At 42.7% G+C, this 13,481-nt stretch overlaps 1 protein-coding gene across 1 annotated transcript in view; it reads right to left on the bottom strand.

Moving 5' to 3' along the window:
* Window positions 1–13,481, bottom strand: part of DNAH8 (dynein axonemal heavy chain 8) — a 335,946-nt gene that overhangs the window by 78,443 nt on the left and 244,022 nt on the right. Inside the window, exons 73-76 of the mRNA XM_072746190.1 lie at window positions 11,457–11,562; window positions 9,330–9,582; window positions 9,006–9,196; window positions 3,203–3,324 (exon numbers count right to left, since the gene is read on the bottom strand). Coding sequence (XP_072602291.1) covers window positions 3,203–3,324; window positions 9,006–9,196; window positions 9,330–9,582; window positions 11,457–11,562 — 672 coding nt within the window. The remainder of the gene's footprint in view (window positions 1–3,202; window positions 3,325–9,005; window positions 9,197–9,329; window positions 9,583–11,456; window positions 11,563–13,481) is intronic.

Below are 13,481 nucleotides of genomic sequence, written 5' to 3'. Positions count from 1 at the left end.
TACTATTCCCTTTCCATTTTCCATTGCTTTTCTACATTATTCACTGAAATTATGACTGTGTGTCAATTATACCAACTGATTGGACAGGAAAAAACACAGACCAGGATTTTACAGCCTGCCAATATATTATTGGCATTCTGGGACAGATTACATTAGGGGAGCAGTCCTGCACACTGTGGGATCGTTAGCAGCATCTCTGGCCTCTACTAGATGCCAACAGTACCCTTGTCTCTAATTCATGACAATGAAAAACAGCTCTAGATATTCTCAAATGCTCTCCGGGGGTGGGGGGTGGGGGGTGGAATAAAGTCATTCTTGGTTGAGAACCACTGATACTGACCATTCTGATAACCGAATCTCTAAATGTTGACCTCTACTTAAAATAGTGACAGATGACAGTCTAAACTTTTATTTTCTCAGTGATTCCTTGCCTTGAGACCTTACATCTAAGAATAGACGAAGTTTCTGCAAGAGCTGGTCTCAAATACCTATTCTTTCAGAAGCATGGCAAGAAACTCCAGTTTTCAGAAGCATTAAAAGGCACTCCCTGAAGCCCCAGTACTGACAAAACCAATTACAAAAACAATAGATTGATGAGTCTGATGCTGCCACTGAGCAACAAGCAGGCTGGATCATTTAGACAGTGTTTGTAAGCACGTTTTCAAAGCCGGGGTGAGCACTAAAAGCAAATAGCAAACACGAATAGAGCAGGTACTATGTGCCAGACCCAAGAATTGTATTTTTACCCAGATTATCCTCATTTTTCACGGAGGCACAGAGAGGTTGAATAACTGCCCAAAGTCCACGCCATGCAAAGAATTCTTCATGCAGAATGCAGGCTGGGTGCAAATGAAGAGCAAGACAATTGCTTAGTAACTAGGTTACAGTTTCTTCCCCAGGCACTCAAAGGAGGAGGAGGATTTCTGAAACATTTTACGCCTGCCATCTTTCTCCTGAACATTGCAGTGGCTTCCCCAAGTTGGCTGCTCCCAAAGAATCTGCCGGGGACACTTGGAGCTCCACTCCTTTTTTTTTTTTTTTTTTTTTTTTTAATTAATTTTTATTGGTGTTCAATTTACCAACATACAGAAAAACACCCAGTGCTCATCCCGTCAAGTGTCCACCTCGGTGCCCGTCACCCATTCCCCTCCCACACCCGCCCTCCTCCCCCCTTCCACCACCCCTAGTTCGTTTCCCCGAGTTAGGAGTCTTTATGTTCTGTCTCCCTTCCTGATATTTCCCAACATTTCTTCTCCCTTCCTTTATATTCCCTTTCACTATTATTTATATTCCCCAAATGAATGAGAACATACACTGCTTGTCCTTCTCCGATTGACTTATTTCACTCAGCATAATACCCTCCTGCAGGGGCACCTGCACACTGCCCACACCGCCACCTGCAGGCCTCCTCTACCTGCTGACGGGCCTTGCACTTGCTCATCTGAACTCTTCTCTATAGAGCCTCCAGGGTGAATCGCATCTGCAAGGAGCAACAGGATAATCCTCCAGCCTCTGGCTGTCTGCCTCCACTTTCCCCGGGCACTAAACAGTTCACCCTGAGATGCCAAAGCAGGCAGCTGCTGTTGGAGGCTCTTTTTTGCTTCAGTTCCTGACACCCGTTTAGCTGGGAGACGGATCCCCTTCTCTTTCTGCCTTTTTCCCCCACAGAGACGCCAAACTGATGGCCACGGGATGGCAGGCCCCATGAACTTGTGCAACTTTCCTGAGAATGACCACTCCCCTCACTTCTGACCTATCCCATGGTGAGTTGGAGAGATAAGGGAAAGAGCATAAGGTCAGACACCAGCTTTGCCATTTAGTGGCTCCGCAGCCTTGGGCAAGTCCTGAACCTCTCTGAATCTCCGTTTTCTCACCCATAAAGTGAGGTCAATACTATTTCCCTTGCACAAAGTTGTTGCAAAGTACTTATCCTATTGTTAAGCAGTAGTAGTTACCAGATTCTACACCATGGGGAAATAAGTTCTAATTAACAGAGGCAAACCATAATGGGTATCCCAATATCGATATAACCCGTCAGCAGAGGGCGCAGGTGTTGAGTGCTTTTTCCCAGTGGTGCTCCTGAGGTCTCCTTTATCAGTCTCCTGCCAGACTCCGACCACCCCAAGTATTTGTCTGTACCTAATTGCCCATCGCAGACGGAAGCCAGGGACCCTGACCCAGCCATGGCTGAAAAGGTAAAGAATCTCCATAATGTTTCAGAAATGTCACTAAACAGACATACCTGGTATATGCTGGGCTGGGGGGAGGGGGTGTGTGTGTGCAGAGGGGAGGGAATCACGTGATGATTCAGCATGAGGTCTCTGCCAACTTGTAGTCAACGCATAGCCCCAGTTATCCATCACCAGCAACCACAACAAAGATGACTTTAAGCAACTGTCATTGCATCAGTGACAGGCGGGTATCACCAACTAACCTCAGAAAGAATTATCTTTCTGCTGAGTTGCACAATTGTTTCCCAGTGAGAACCTAATCAACAACGAAGCCACAGTAACACATTGACATTTTCAAACTAGAAAAGCAACAGGTGAATCGGGACCTGTTTTACCATTATCCTTCACCATTTTATATTTCCACCATGAAAACGATAGTTTTAAAAAGGACCCCAACCTCTTCATTTGTTTCAAATTTCAGTTTGCACAATTTATTTAATCAGAAGCAGCAATAAAAATGTAAAAACACAGTCTATAACAAAATAGTCTAAAATAAAAGGGTCCACTGGTTCTGACAGCTTGAGTTAAGCAGACTCATAAATGACCCAGCCCACGATACAGGAGGAAAAGGCAGTCACCTGCACCTATGACAAGGCTCCTTCTGATACTCCGCATCTAAAATCGCCCACAGAAGCTTAATGCCTTAAAGCTACACTGTTGCATTGAGCCTTTTGCCTGCAGGAATTGACACCAGGGGCCCCAATTTAAATGGCCCCAGGGCCACTTGGGTGGCTCAGTCGGTTAAGCATCTGACTCTTGGCTTCCACTCAAGTCATGATCTCAGGATCGTGAGATCAAGCCCCAAGTTGGGCTCTGTGCTCAGTGCAGAGTCGGCTTGAGATTCTCTCCCTCACTCTCTGTTCCTCCTGCTTGTGTGTGCTCTCTCTCTCAAACAAATGAACAATCCTTAAAAAAAATGGCCCCAGGTATGTTTGGGTTTCCAGATCTGTACCTTTATCCAGCCCTGTTACCTGATTCATAATTTCTGCAAACTGTGGAAGTTTACTCAGCTCCACAAGATTCAGCCAGGTCATATCAAGGATCCAGCGAAACGGCTTGGGAGGGCAGGCTTTCAGATCCAGAGCTGCTCCCCCTGGGGAAAGGTGTCAGCAGGAATCAGGTCAGTGTATGCTTCACTTTTAGACACATTTTCCAAATAACAGAAGTGAGGTAACCATATTACAGAGAAAATGGGGAAATCATCACAACAGAAAATGTGGCTATCTTTTTTTGGTCCATTTCCTTCAAGTCTTAGTGTTTTACTTTCTGATTTACACCACTTTATAAAATACAGATGGCAACTCCTTGTCATTTCTCCCTGTACCTAATTTTTTCTCAGGTGGCCGCAGCTGTTTGCATTTTTATAGTTTTTTAAAAATAATCAATTTTGTGAAATTTACAATGTTGACGTCAATGAATAGTTTTAACTTTTCATGGGTGATTTTAAAAATCACCTCTTAGTCTTAACTCCTCCAGAAGTTTGATACTCAATACTATTTTCTACCAGTCAAAAAGATGGAGAGGGTTACAATACTTCTGTGGGTTTTTAAGGGAGTAACTCATGTTCAGATCATTAATTCAACATATATTTACTTAGCATTCTCTGTGTATCAGCATATTCCAGACACTGGGGATAAAGCAGAAAAAAAACCACACAAGGCCTCTGCTCTTAGGGAATCTAGCAGAGAGCATGAATTACAGCATTGGATCACATTTTGAAGCAAACCACAAATCAAATGAGCATACCCAATGGGGCAATCTCCCACTAAGATACATAATTATATTTACAGCTTCAAAATTCCTCTACTGCATGTCTTTAGTAACATGTTATTAGCTGTGTTGTTTAATTCAGATATGTGCAAAACAGTGATTTTGAACTTCTAAGTCCTATAATCCTCCTGAAGAACTCATTAAATGCCACCACTTCACATATCAACCATTGGGCAAAAGAAGGAATGTAGGGGACTGCCCGCAGAGGCTGCTCTCCCTCTAGCACCTTCCTGAGAAAGTGAGTGAGCTGAAGTATTCTTTTCTCATAAATCCCTTTGCGCCACCTCTGGGTCAGTGGCTCTGAGCGCCACAACACCTCTAGAACAGGTCAGCCTTCTCTGGACACCACACCACCGTCACCCGGGGAAAGAGAAAGCTGTCCTCTGCTAGTACCCAGTTTACTGATGGAGAAGCAACTGCTGGAGAGCATCACCTGCAGACTCAAGGGACTCTGCTTCTCTAACTTTTTTTGGTCAAAAAAAAGAGACAAATGCATTTTCTTCTTGATTCTTTCCAAAAGCAATGTTTTCATGTGACTGTAAGCCTCAAAGACATCAGAAGACACCTAAACCAAAACCGGTGTTTTCAAATATCTTGGTGCACCTCCACTAAGCCAAAACAATAACAGTCCATCTTACTCCCCAAGATATTCTGGCTCTGCCACTTGCCAGCTGCATAAACACAGACAAAGAACTCAATATTTTTCGGTCGCCTCTTCTGTCAAATGGGTGTAATAATCAAATCTACCAGATTAGTTGCTGTGAAGATTAAAAAGTGTCATGTATGTAGAAAGCGCAGAGCAGTCTTGGGCCATAGTAAGAACTATGTAATCATTAGTTGTTATTTTGACATTAGTTCTCTGTTTTGGAAGGCTCAGGTCAAATCCAGCCTGGAAGGCAAGAGCAGACCCCCTAAGGTGTCTTTTTGTCCACGGTTTCTGACAAAAGAAAGATGGTATCTTTCTAAAATAGAGGCAGGGAAAATTTAGTTATATCAACTACTCTATAACGTGGGATTGTCCCTAGTATCTGTTTCATTTTTCAAAGTATTCTGACATTCTCAGTTGAAGAAGGAAGTCAAAGGCACCTTCTAAATACTGCAGAAAAGAAGTAGGAATTGACACAAAGGGACAGTCGTTCCTAGGAGATCAAATATTTCTGCTATGATAAATAAGTCTTTCTTCTTCCCCTCTTAACTACTGAGTTAAAATGATAAAAAAAAAAAAAAGTCAAAGTCTAAGGGCTGTATTTGTTAACTTTGTAAAAAACTTTGAAAACAAAATCATGTATCCTTTTCATAAAAATAATGTGGTTAAAATATAAGCCAGCTCAAAACTAATACAAATTGTACAATAAACCAATTTTGTTTGTTTTTCAAAAAATAAACCTCTTTTACTGCTGAGCTGATTGTACTTCTGTCAACAACCTATCATACAATCCCAAATTAATCTTTTTAAAGCACTGCTCTGTTCATGGTACTTCCCTGCTCGTAAAACATTCGATGGCTTCCTATTGCCAACTAAATTAAATTCAAACTCTTCTCACTGGCTCTCCTGGCATTCCTGGCCCTGTGCAATCTGGCTATCTCTGACTCTATGGCTTTATGAAGCAAGATCACAGACACACTCTCACCATGACCCAGATGTGCAGGCTTTTTAATTTTTCTGTGACCACTGCAATCCTCCTCACAAATTTCTTCCTCATTATGTTTGTCAGTCTCCTCTGGTTTACATCCTATCTCTCGAAGAATCCAGTTTCCATCAGGTAATAGCTCTGGTTTGGCTGGGTGGGTGAGGGGAGAGATGAGTGGACTGGGATTGGGTCGGGATGGGGAGGATGCCTCAGATCCGCATGCTGCCCTCCAGTCTCTGCCATGGACTGGGACTCGTGTACTGTGTCCTCTGTGCTATGACAAATCCTGTCTGACCTACAGGGGCATTGGGCTGCTATCCACAGAACACTGGTCTTTTGTGCCCAGGAATAAAGTTCTGCTGGCCTGCAGCTTCTTGGTTTTGAACTGCAGGCCCTGGCTGTACACCAGCCCTCTCAACATATCCACACCACACTTGAGCTTGCCACACATCAGGCTTATCCCTCTAGCCATTCCCCTCCACCAACGCCAGGTGAGATGTGGCTCCGGGCAGAATGCAGGGACATCTCCCATCTGGATGTTTCTCAAGAGCCTTTCTGTATCCACCCAAGGTTCTGCCTCAGGAGATTGGGAAGCGACAGGATCTGGGTACCTGACCTCCTTCTACCTTCAATTCTCTTGTCCTTCCCACCACCCATTATGGCCCAAAGAGACAGGTTTCCTTCTTCTTTCTAAATCCTATCTGGGGCCTTGTTGGCAGATGGGACTCAGGAAGCAAAGCCAGCTCACGGATAAGGAAAGATCCAAAGTATACCCCCCATCCCACTTGTGTTCCACAGTTAGAAGGCTTTGCTATATTTGAGGCTCATTTTTCTCCTGCTTCTGCCTAGATCCCCACAGATGTCAGCATCCTTCCTCCCCATGGCCTAGTGCCCCGGACACTGAGGCTGTGGCCCCTGGTCCAAGGGAAAGCTTCAAGGTGGCTGAAGTAAGTCAAAGGAGCTTTCTAGGTTTGGTAAATTTGGGCTCACTTTATTTAAACGTCACAGAGGCCACAAACCTGTATGCCTGGACCCTCCAGAAAGCCTGCCCGCCTCTCCCAGCTGGTACTTATCACTTCCCCTCTGAGCCCCACAGCCTCTTGTACATAGAGGTAGTAGGGGATGGTCTCTGAACTCATACAACTGGTCAGTGGCAGACCCTGGCTCATTTCCCTGTACCACACCGCCTTATGTCTACGCTTGAAGACATCAACTTCTCCAGGTGCATTCAACCTGAGAAAAAATATGAACTGTATGACACAGTCCAGGTTCCTTTGAACTACAAGACATGAAAAGTCCAGAAATTTTAGACATTATGTAAGATTGTTTGCAAAGCTTCTACAACAGTCATCTAACCTGAATCTGGGGAAGAAATGAACTAAAGTTGAGAAAGAAGATGATAGAGTAGTCAGTTATAGCTTACTGCCTGTTTATTATAAATAGGAAACTGTAGGTACAAGTGCATCCTGTCGTATCCCCTTGTAGGATAAATTTAGAAATACTCTACCCTTTCTTTTATTCCCAGGGGTTTGGTTGTTATGCCCTATCTTTGCATCTGTCTGACTTCTTCTAAATTGTCTGGCATATCCTTTCTAACCGCTGGATATCTCAAATTCAACATGTGCGCACAGTTCCCAGAGCTGTTCAAAAACATTCAATTTTCCCTTCTTCCATGCACATGGGAAGTATGCATCCCTGCTCTCTTTGAAGCTAGCTGTGGCTGTGTGTCTTGCCAGACACACAAGGGTTTGGCAAGGGTTTTAGCTAATGAAAAATGAGTATTTAAGTGACACATGTCATTCATGGGGTAACTTTTAGATGCAGGCACCCAATTTGTCTTATCCTGTTCCTCTGCCATAGTAATTATAGAAGCAATTCCTAGATGACCATGACAGGCATGTTGGAGAGAGAATAAATGAGAATCTACCACCCTTGTTGTGTCAAGCCATCAAAAGTTCAGGATAGTTTTCATGGCCCCGAAACCTGGCCTATTCTGACTGAAACTAGGTCCCCAAATCACATTCATTATTCCCCCATCCTGACACTTCTCAAACCAGTTCCTCTTTCAGTCAACTAGACCAGAAATCTCTGCATGGACCAGAAATTTTAGACTCATTTCTGACCCCTGTCTTGGCTCTTACATCTGGTCTGGTGCCATTTTGCTTCTATGGCCTCTCCTTTATATTCCCATTATCTTTACCGGGATAAGTATTACCTGTGGCTGGGAAGATTATAATAAATTCCCTTGAACCTCTTATCTGCAATCCTATGCAGGCCTGCCAGGATCATCTTCCTAAAAGATGGTAAGAGATTCTAGAGGGACTACATCTCCACCTTATACAACTCCTTGTCTCTCACAAGATCAAGAAAATCCTTCCTCTAGGAATCAAGGCTCAAAATTTACATGCCCCCTTCATTCATTCCTTTTCTGATGCTGCTCTATTTCAGCATGGAAAGTCTCCTTCACTTCTACCTCTCCTTCACGGTCCTTTTAAAAGACTTTCTTCTTTTGGGGGGTGGGGTAGCCAGAAAATGTCTTATTAAACTTTATACAAAGAGAAAAAAAACATAAGAAATACATCAGAACATTTTTCCCATGGATCAAATCATCTGAAAAATTCACGGCTTATCTGACAACAGTATATTTTCCAAGCAGCTCTTACTGGTCTCACCAACCACAAATCTCTCCTTCCTTTAGAACATTAAGACTTTGTTTTTAGCTCTCTTGTAACATTTAGGGTTTTCTGCAATAATTTAAAAAATTATCTATATTCCCATTATGGCACTGCTTGCTGTGAAAGCAATGTCTGGTTGATCCTTCTATCCCAACACTAGCAGGGTGGGCTTGCAGAGTATATGCTCAATGAATATTTGTTTGACTGAATTGAATGAAAATCTTCTTAATGATACTTTGAACCCAGAATGGAGATGAGCATTGAAGAGGATTAATTTCCAATATGAAATCCAAGGGTGCCTTTTTCAGTCTTAAAAGTCATTATACTCCCTTGCTCAAGGAATTGATCTCTTGCAATAGATAGAAAGCTCATCACCAGCCTCACTGCTCGTCTCTTTGGCATTTGGGTTTCCCAACCATAGGCAACAATGATCAAACTTCAGGTAAGTTTGATAACTAAAACAAAAAACAAAAACAAAAACAAAAAACACCACCACAGACCTGAGGAAAATCATTACGAGTAACCAGAGCAAAGCAAATGGGAATCAGGAAAAAAAAAAAAAAAAGAGGTATGAAGAACTTGGCTCTCCCAAGAATGACATTTGCCCACTGTATTATAAAAATGGGTCTCCAGCACATCAAAGCGCTTATCAGAAGCACTCTCCTTTACCTACTGCATCCATACTCCAAGCCCTTTACCTTTAATGAGAGCCTGAAACTCTCTGTGTTTCACTGTTCCTCTCTGAAGATCAATCTTCAAGGTCATGAGGAGTACAAAGAGGAATTTGTGGTTTTCGTACAGGCCTCTGACAGAGTATGTAAAAACTTCGTATGTCAGATACTCAATAATATTTGTAATTCTCTTTTGAGGTAGTGGCGACTTCTCAGATCTGCAACACATTTTAAAAATTTGGGCAGTAAACAGCCATTTCTAAGACAGTAGGAATACAAACAAAAAAATTTGAGGTACTCTGCGCAGGGGTCGAGGGTGGGACGCAATGGGGTAGGGATGGGAGGCCCCACCTGGCCATGGACTGGTCAAATAACTTCAAGAACTGGGCCAGTGAGGTCTGGTACATGATGTTGACCATGCTCATCTCTGTGATGAGGAAGTAGAGGATGCTTCCACGGGTGGCTGCAGGCCGGAACTCCTCCTGAGCTGTGTTAATTTTGATCTCTGTCTCTGCGGCCACGTGGAGCTTTTCACTCACTTCGGCTGCTGTCTGCTTGGTGGTTCTGAGAACCCCGATGAGAGATTCGTCATCTACCAAGGAACCTAAAAGTCAGACAGGAAAACGGGAGAACGTAAGATGGGGAAGCCACAGAGCAAGACACATCACTTCTGAAATCATCCTGTTCATTTTCAGGGCCACTTCTTCAAAGCCGGCAGGATAGAAGGGCGGATGTTAACACACTGAAAAGCTTCTGGCCCAACTGTCATCTGATGCCTGCATCCTTCTAAACATTCCTGCAGACAGGTTATCTCTGATGCTGCCTGTAAATTTGCAAAAGGTGATTCCCAAGGCAGCCCCCGTAACTTGGTCTTCACATGTCTGAAGACAAAATCTGGCTCCCTCCACCCTGGGTGGTTTCAGCTGTGCTTTATGTGACATGGCTTTCAACGCTATTACCATCTCCGTGGTCCCCCTGAAAGTGTCATGAGAACTTGCTACTGAGAACTCTGGTGCTTCTGTGTCTCCAACAGAGAAAATTGGAGGATGGTGCAAGTGTCCCACCAGGAATAAAAATCCTCATTTTATTTTGAGTGTCACCTTCCATTATTGTTTTTAATACAAATAATACATCTGTGCCAATACATTCCATTTTAAGATACGGGAAGACACTTCGGACACGCTGAGCTAAAGGTCACGATATCTGCAAACAGCAGTGCCCTGGCCTACCCTCCAATTCTAGGGTGAATGCTAGGAAAGTGTGAGTTACTCTGATGGGCATTCTAGGTCTATTATGGAAATTCAAATTGTGATTCACCTCACAGGAATGAGACCTTGATCCAGCACGCTCTTGGCTGGATTGGGGGAAGAGCTCTCAGCAATCCTTGCTAATATTAGAATGCCCAGGGGTATCCAAATGGCAGGGAGATGTCACTGGACCAGGGGACAGACAACTTCACAAACACAAGCAATGCAATCAAGGCAGATAGAAGGATTTTTCCCTGAGATCACCATCAAGGCCATGCAGGAGAATGTTGTGAGAATAACACATTATGTACTTCTGGGAGGTTAAGATTTTTGTTTATCTAAGGAGTATAGTGCTATTGGGAAGCACTCTTTATGAGTCTGTAATAAATGGTAGAATTTAGGCTACTGTGATTTGCCTACTGCAGAACAATACAGTGTTTGTTGGCTTTATTGTCTTTGGATAGGATGTTTTTATTTATTTAGAGAGACTACATCCCCAAATTAGGGTGTAGCACGTGGATCTGACTGCCCTTGAGGAGAACCCATCCCTGACTTCTAAGTAGGAGGTCAAGGCAAAGTGGAGAGTGAGCTTGGGCCCTGGGTGCTTAAGTGCCTTTGACACAGATTACACACATCATAGCCCATTGTGGTAATTGTATTTCAATGCCAAATGAAAGAGTCAATCTTTATTAAAAAAAATTAGATTGAGCACATTAGTTTCCTTTGGGCAAGCAAATTAGCCTATTATGAGTTACCTAGCTTACTGGGAGCCCTTATTTTTCTCAGGAGAGAGCAATTACATCGAGAAAACTGTATTCTTCTCAAATGCTCAGACTCTGTTTGCTAATTCAAAAATCAGATTCTCTGAGGTCCCTCTTTAAACATCTAGATAAAAATTGCCTTGCTTGTGTTTGCACTGTTTTTTTTTAAAGATTTTATTTATTCATCAGAGAGAGAGAGAGAGAGAGAGAGAGAGAGAGGCAGACACAGGTAGAGGGAGAAGCAGGCAGGGAGCCTGATGTGGGACTCGATCCCGGGACTCTAGGATCACGCCCTGGGCTGAAGGCAGGTGCCCTGGGCTGAAGGCAGTCACCCAGGGATCCCCTGTGTTTGCATTGTTAACTCATCTGCTTTCTCACATCTATAGTCACCAAGGAGGGTGCTGAAAAGAGGGTCCCAAGAAATCCTGACTCGGGACCCATCACCCATGTACTTATTAATAACATGGTACCTTTTGTGGCGCTTAACTTGTAGAGAAGGTTGTCTTCAAGTTCATTCATCTTCCGCTTGTTGAAAGTCACATCCTCCAAAAGCTTAACCCTCTCAGACTCTAATTCCTGTTATTAGGAAACAAGAAATAACAGCAGAATTGTAGTCACCGGTAATTTTGGCAAATCCAATTTCTCAGTGCTTCTGATCAATTTTTTTAAAGTTTAAACCAAAGTGCCCCTGGAATGACTCTACTTTTTTGTTTCTCAGGACACTTTTTAAGAAATTATGCCCACTAGCATAAAGTTTCCACAGTGCTCACACTGGCATGAATGAGACACCGCTGCTAAAGTAATTTTGTCTGATTATCCCCGTGTTCTCTTCCTGGCTCTATGGTTATTTAGATTAGACAGTCCCATTCTCTTGGCCCTGTTCCCATACTGCCTTAGTGTGAAATGTGTACTTGATTGGCAGTCAGAAATGGTAGAAGCAGAGACATACTATCAAAGAACCAGGAGGCCATCCAAGCCGAACATGAGCTCTTGGTTTGGGATCCACCTCTAGCAACACCAGGTACCTGGTTTGACAGAGCCAATTGCCAATACAAATCCATTTGCCATGGTTTTACATCTCTTAACTAACAGAGGGGATAACCTGGATGTTTAAAAGCATATTTTTTTTCTACCAAAATAGTGTATTTTTCAAATGACACTTTGAAAAAATTTCAAACTTTCAGAGAAGTTGCAAGACTGATACAATAAACTCTCATATATGTTTTGCCCAGATTCACCAGATAACATTCTGTTTTATTGCTATTTCTCCCTCTATAGAATACTTATCATCATTTTTGTTCTTCTTATAATTGGTGAACCATTTGCTGAGGTCATGATCCTTTACCCCTAAAAATTTAACAAATCTCCTAAGAACCAGGACATTCTCTTACCCTAGTATACTGTAATTTTCAAATTCAGGAAATTTAACATGGATATAATACTCTTGCTAAACATAGAGTAAATTGAAGTTGTCTCAATAGCATTTTTATAGTATTTTTTTAATCTTCTACAGAATCACAGTGTACTTAGAATTATGTTAAAAGGGGTTTTAAAACTACTTATTTGAGAAAGTTTCTTGGAAAAAAAAAACACTTCAGAAATTCCATCACTTTCAGAAAGTCTTCTTAAACCAAATTGTCATCCAAAGCCACAACACAATGTTTATCTTTCTATCTGCCATGGCTTGCATCACAATCTGTATGTAGATTATGTCCCACCAACAAGATTCTGTGCATCTAGAGGGCAGGAACTTGTCCTATTCACTTTTGTTTTCTTGACAGCACTTACCTCGAGGCTTTGCAGAGAAGGGACTCAACCTAATAAATATGTGCTGAATTTAATTCAACAGCTTTATTTTACATCTGGGGAAATGGAGGATCCAGAAATATTAACTCTAAATCACATCCCAACATAATCCCCACAGCTCATTACTGGCAAATGCAGGCTAATACTCCCATTCTCCAACTCCAAGACAAGTGCTATTATGGTCATCATACTATCAGGTTTGCAGTATTTGATGGGGGTGGCAATGAAGGTCATGGCTGCATTTTCAGGGGGGCAGGGGGAGGAATACCTCATGAACTGTTTCCATTAAAATGGTCACCTCTGGGTGGCAGTATAAGAATATGTGGACAAAATGAAATCACATCAGCTTCCTTTTCAGTTTGATCTGGAAAAAAAAGCATCATGGTCCGGTAGACACTTGTGGGTTTTACAGCACGACCTGTAAAACTTATCTAGGAGGCCTGACAGGATGGAAAGTCCATGTGTTTGCAGAGGCTAAGACCCTATTCTCTCTGGTTTCTGTTTGTTCTTCTGTAAAATGAAGGTGTGTAAGAAGAGCAGGATAGTTAAGAGGGTTAAACATCATAGTCTGGATGTCCTCCTACAGATTAAGTGTGTGTGTGTGTGTGTGTGTGTGTGCTTTTTTTCAACAAGGTTGATGTTAGCACCTTAGAGCATCCTTGAAGAAGAGGCTGAGACCTAGAAGAGCA

Source organism: Vulpes vulpes, chromosome 1, assembly GCF_048418805.1.
Source record: "Vulpes vulpes isolate BD-2025 chromosome 1, VulVul3, whole genome shotgun sequence".
NCBI lineage: Eukaryota > Metazoa > Chordata > Mammalia > Carnivora > Canidae > Vulpes > Vulpes vulpes.
This window is presented reverse-complemented; position numbering and strand designations above follow the sequence as displayed.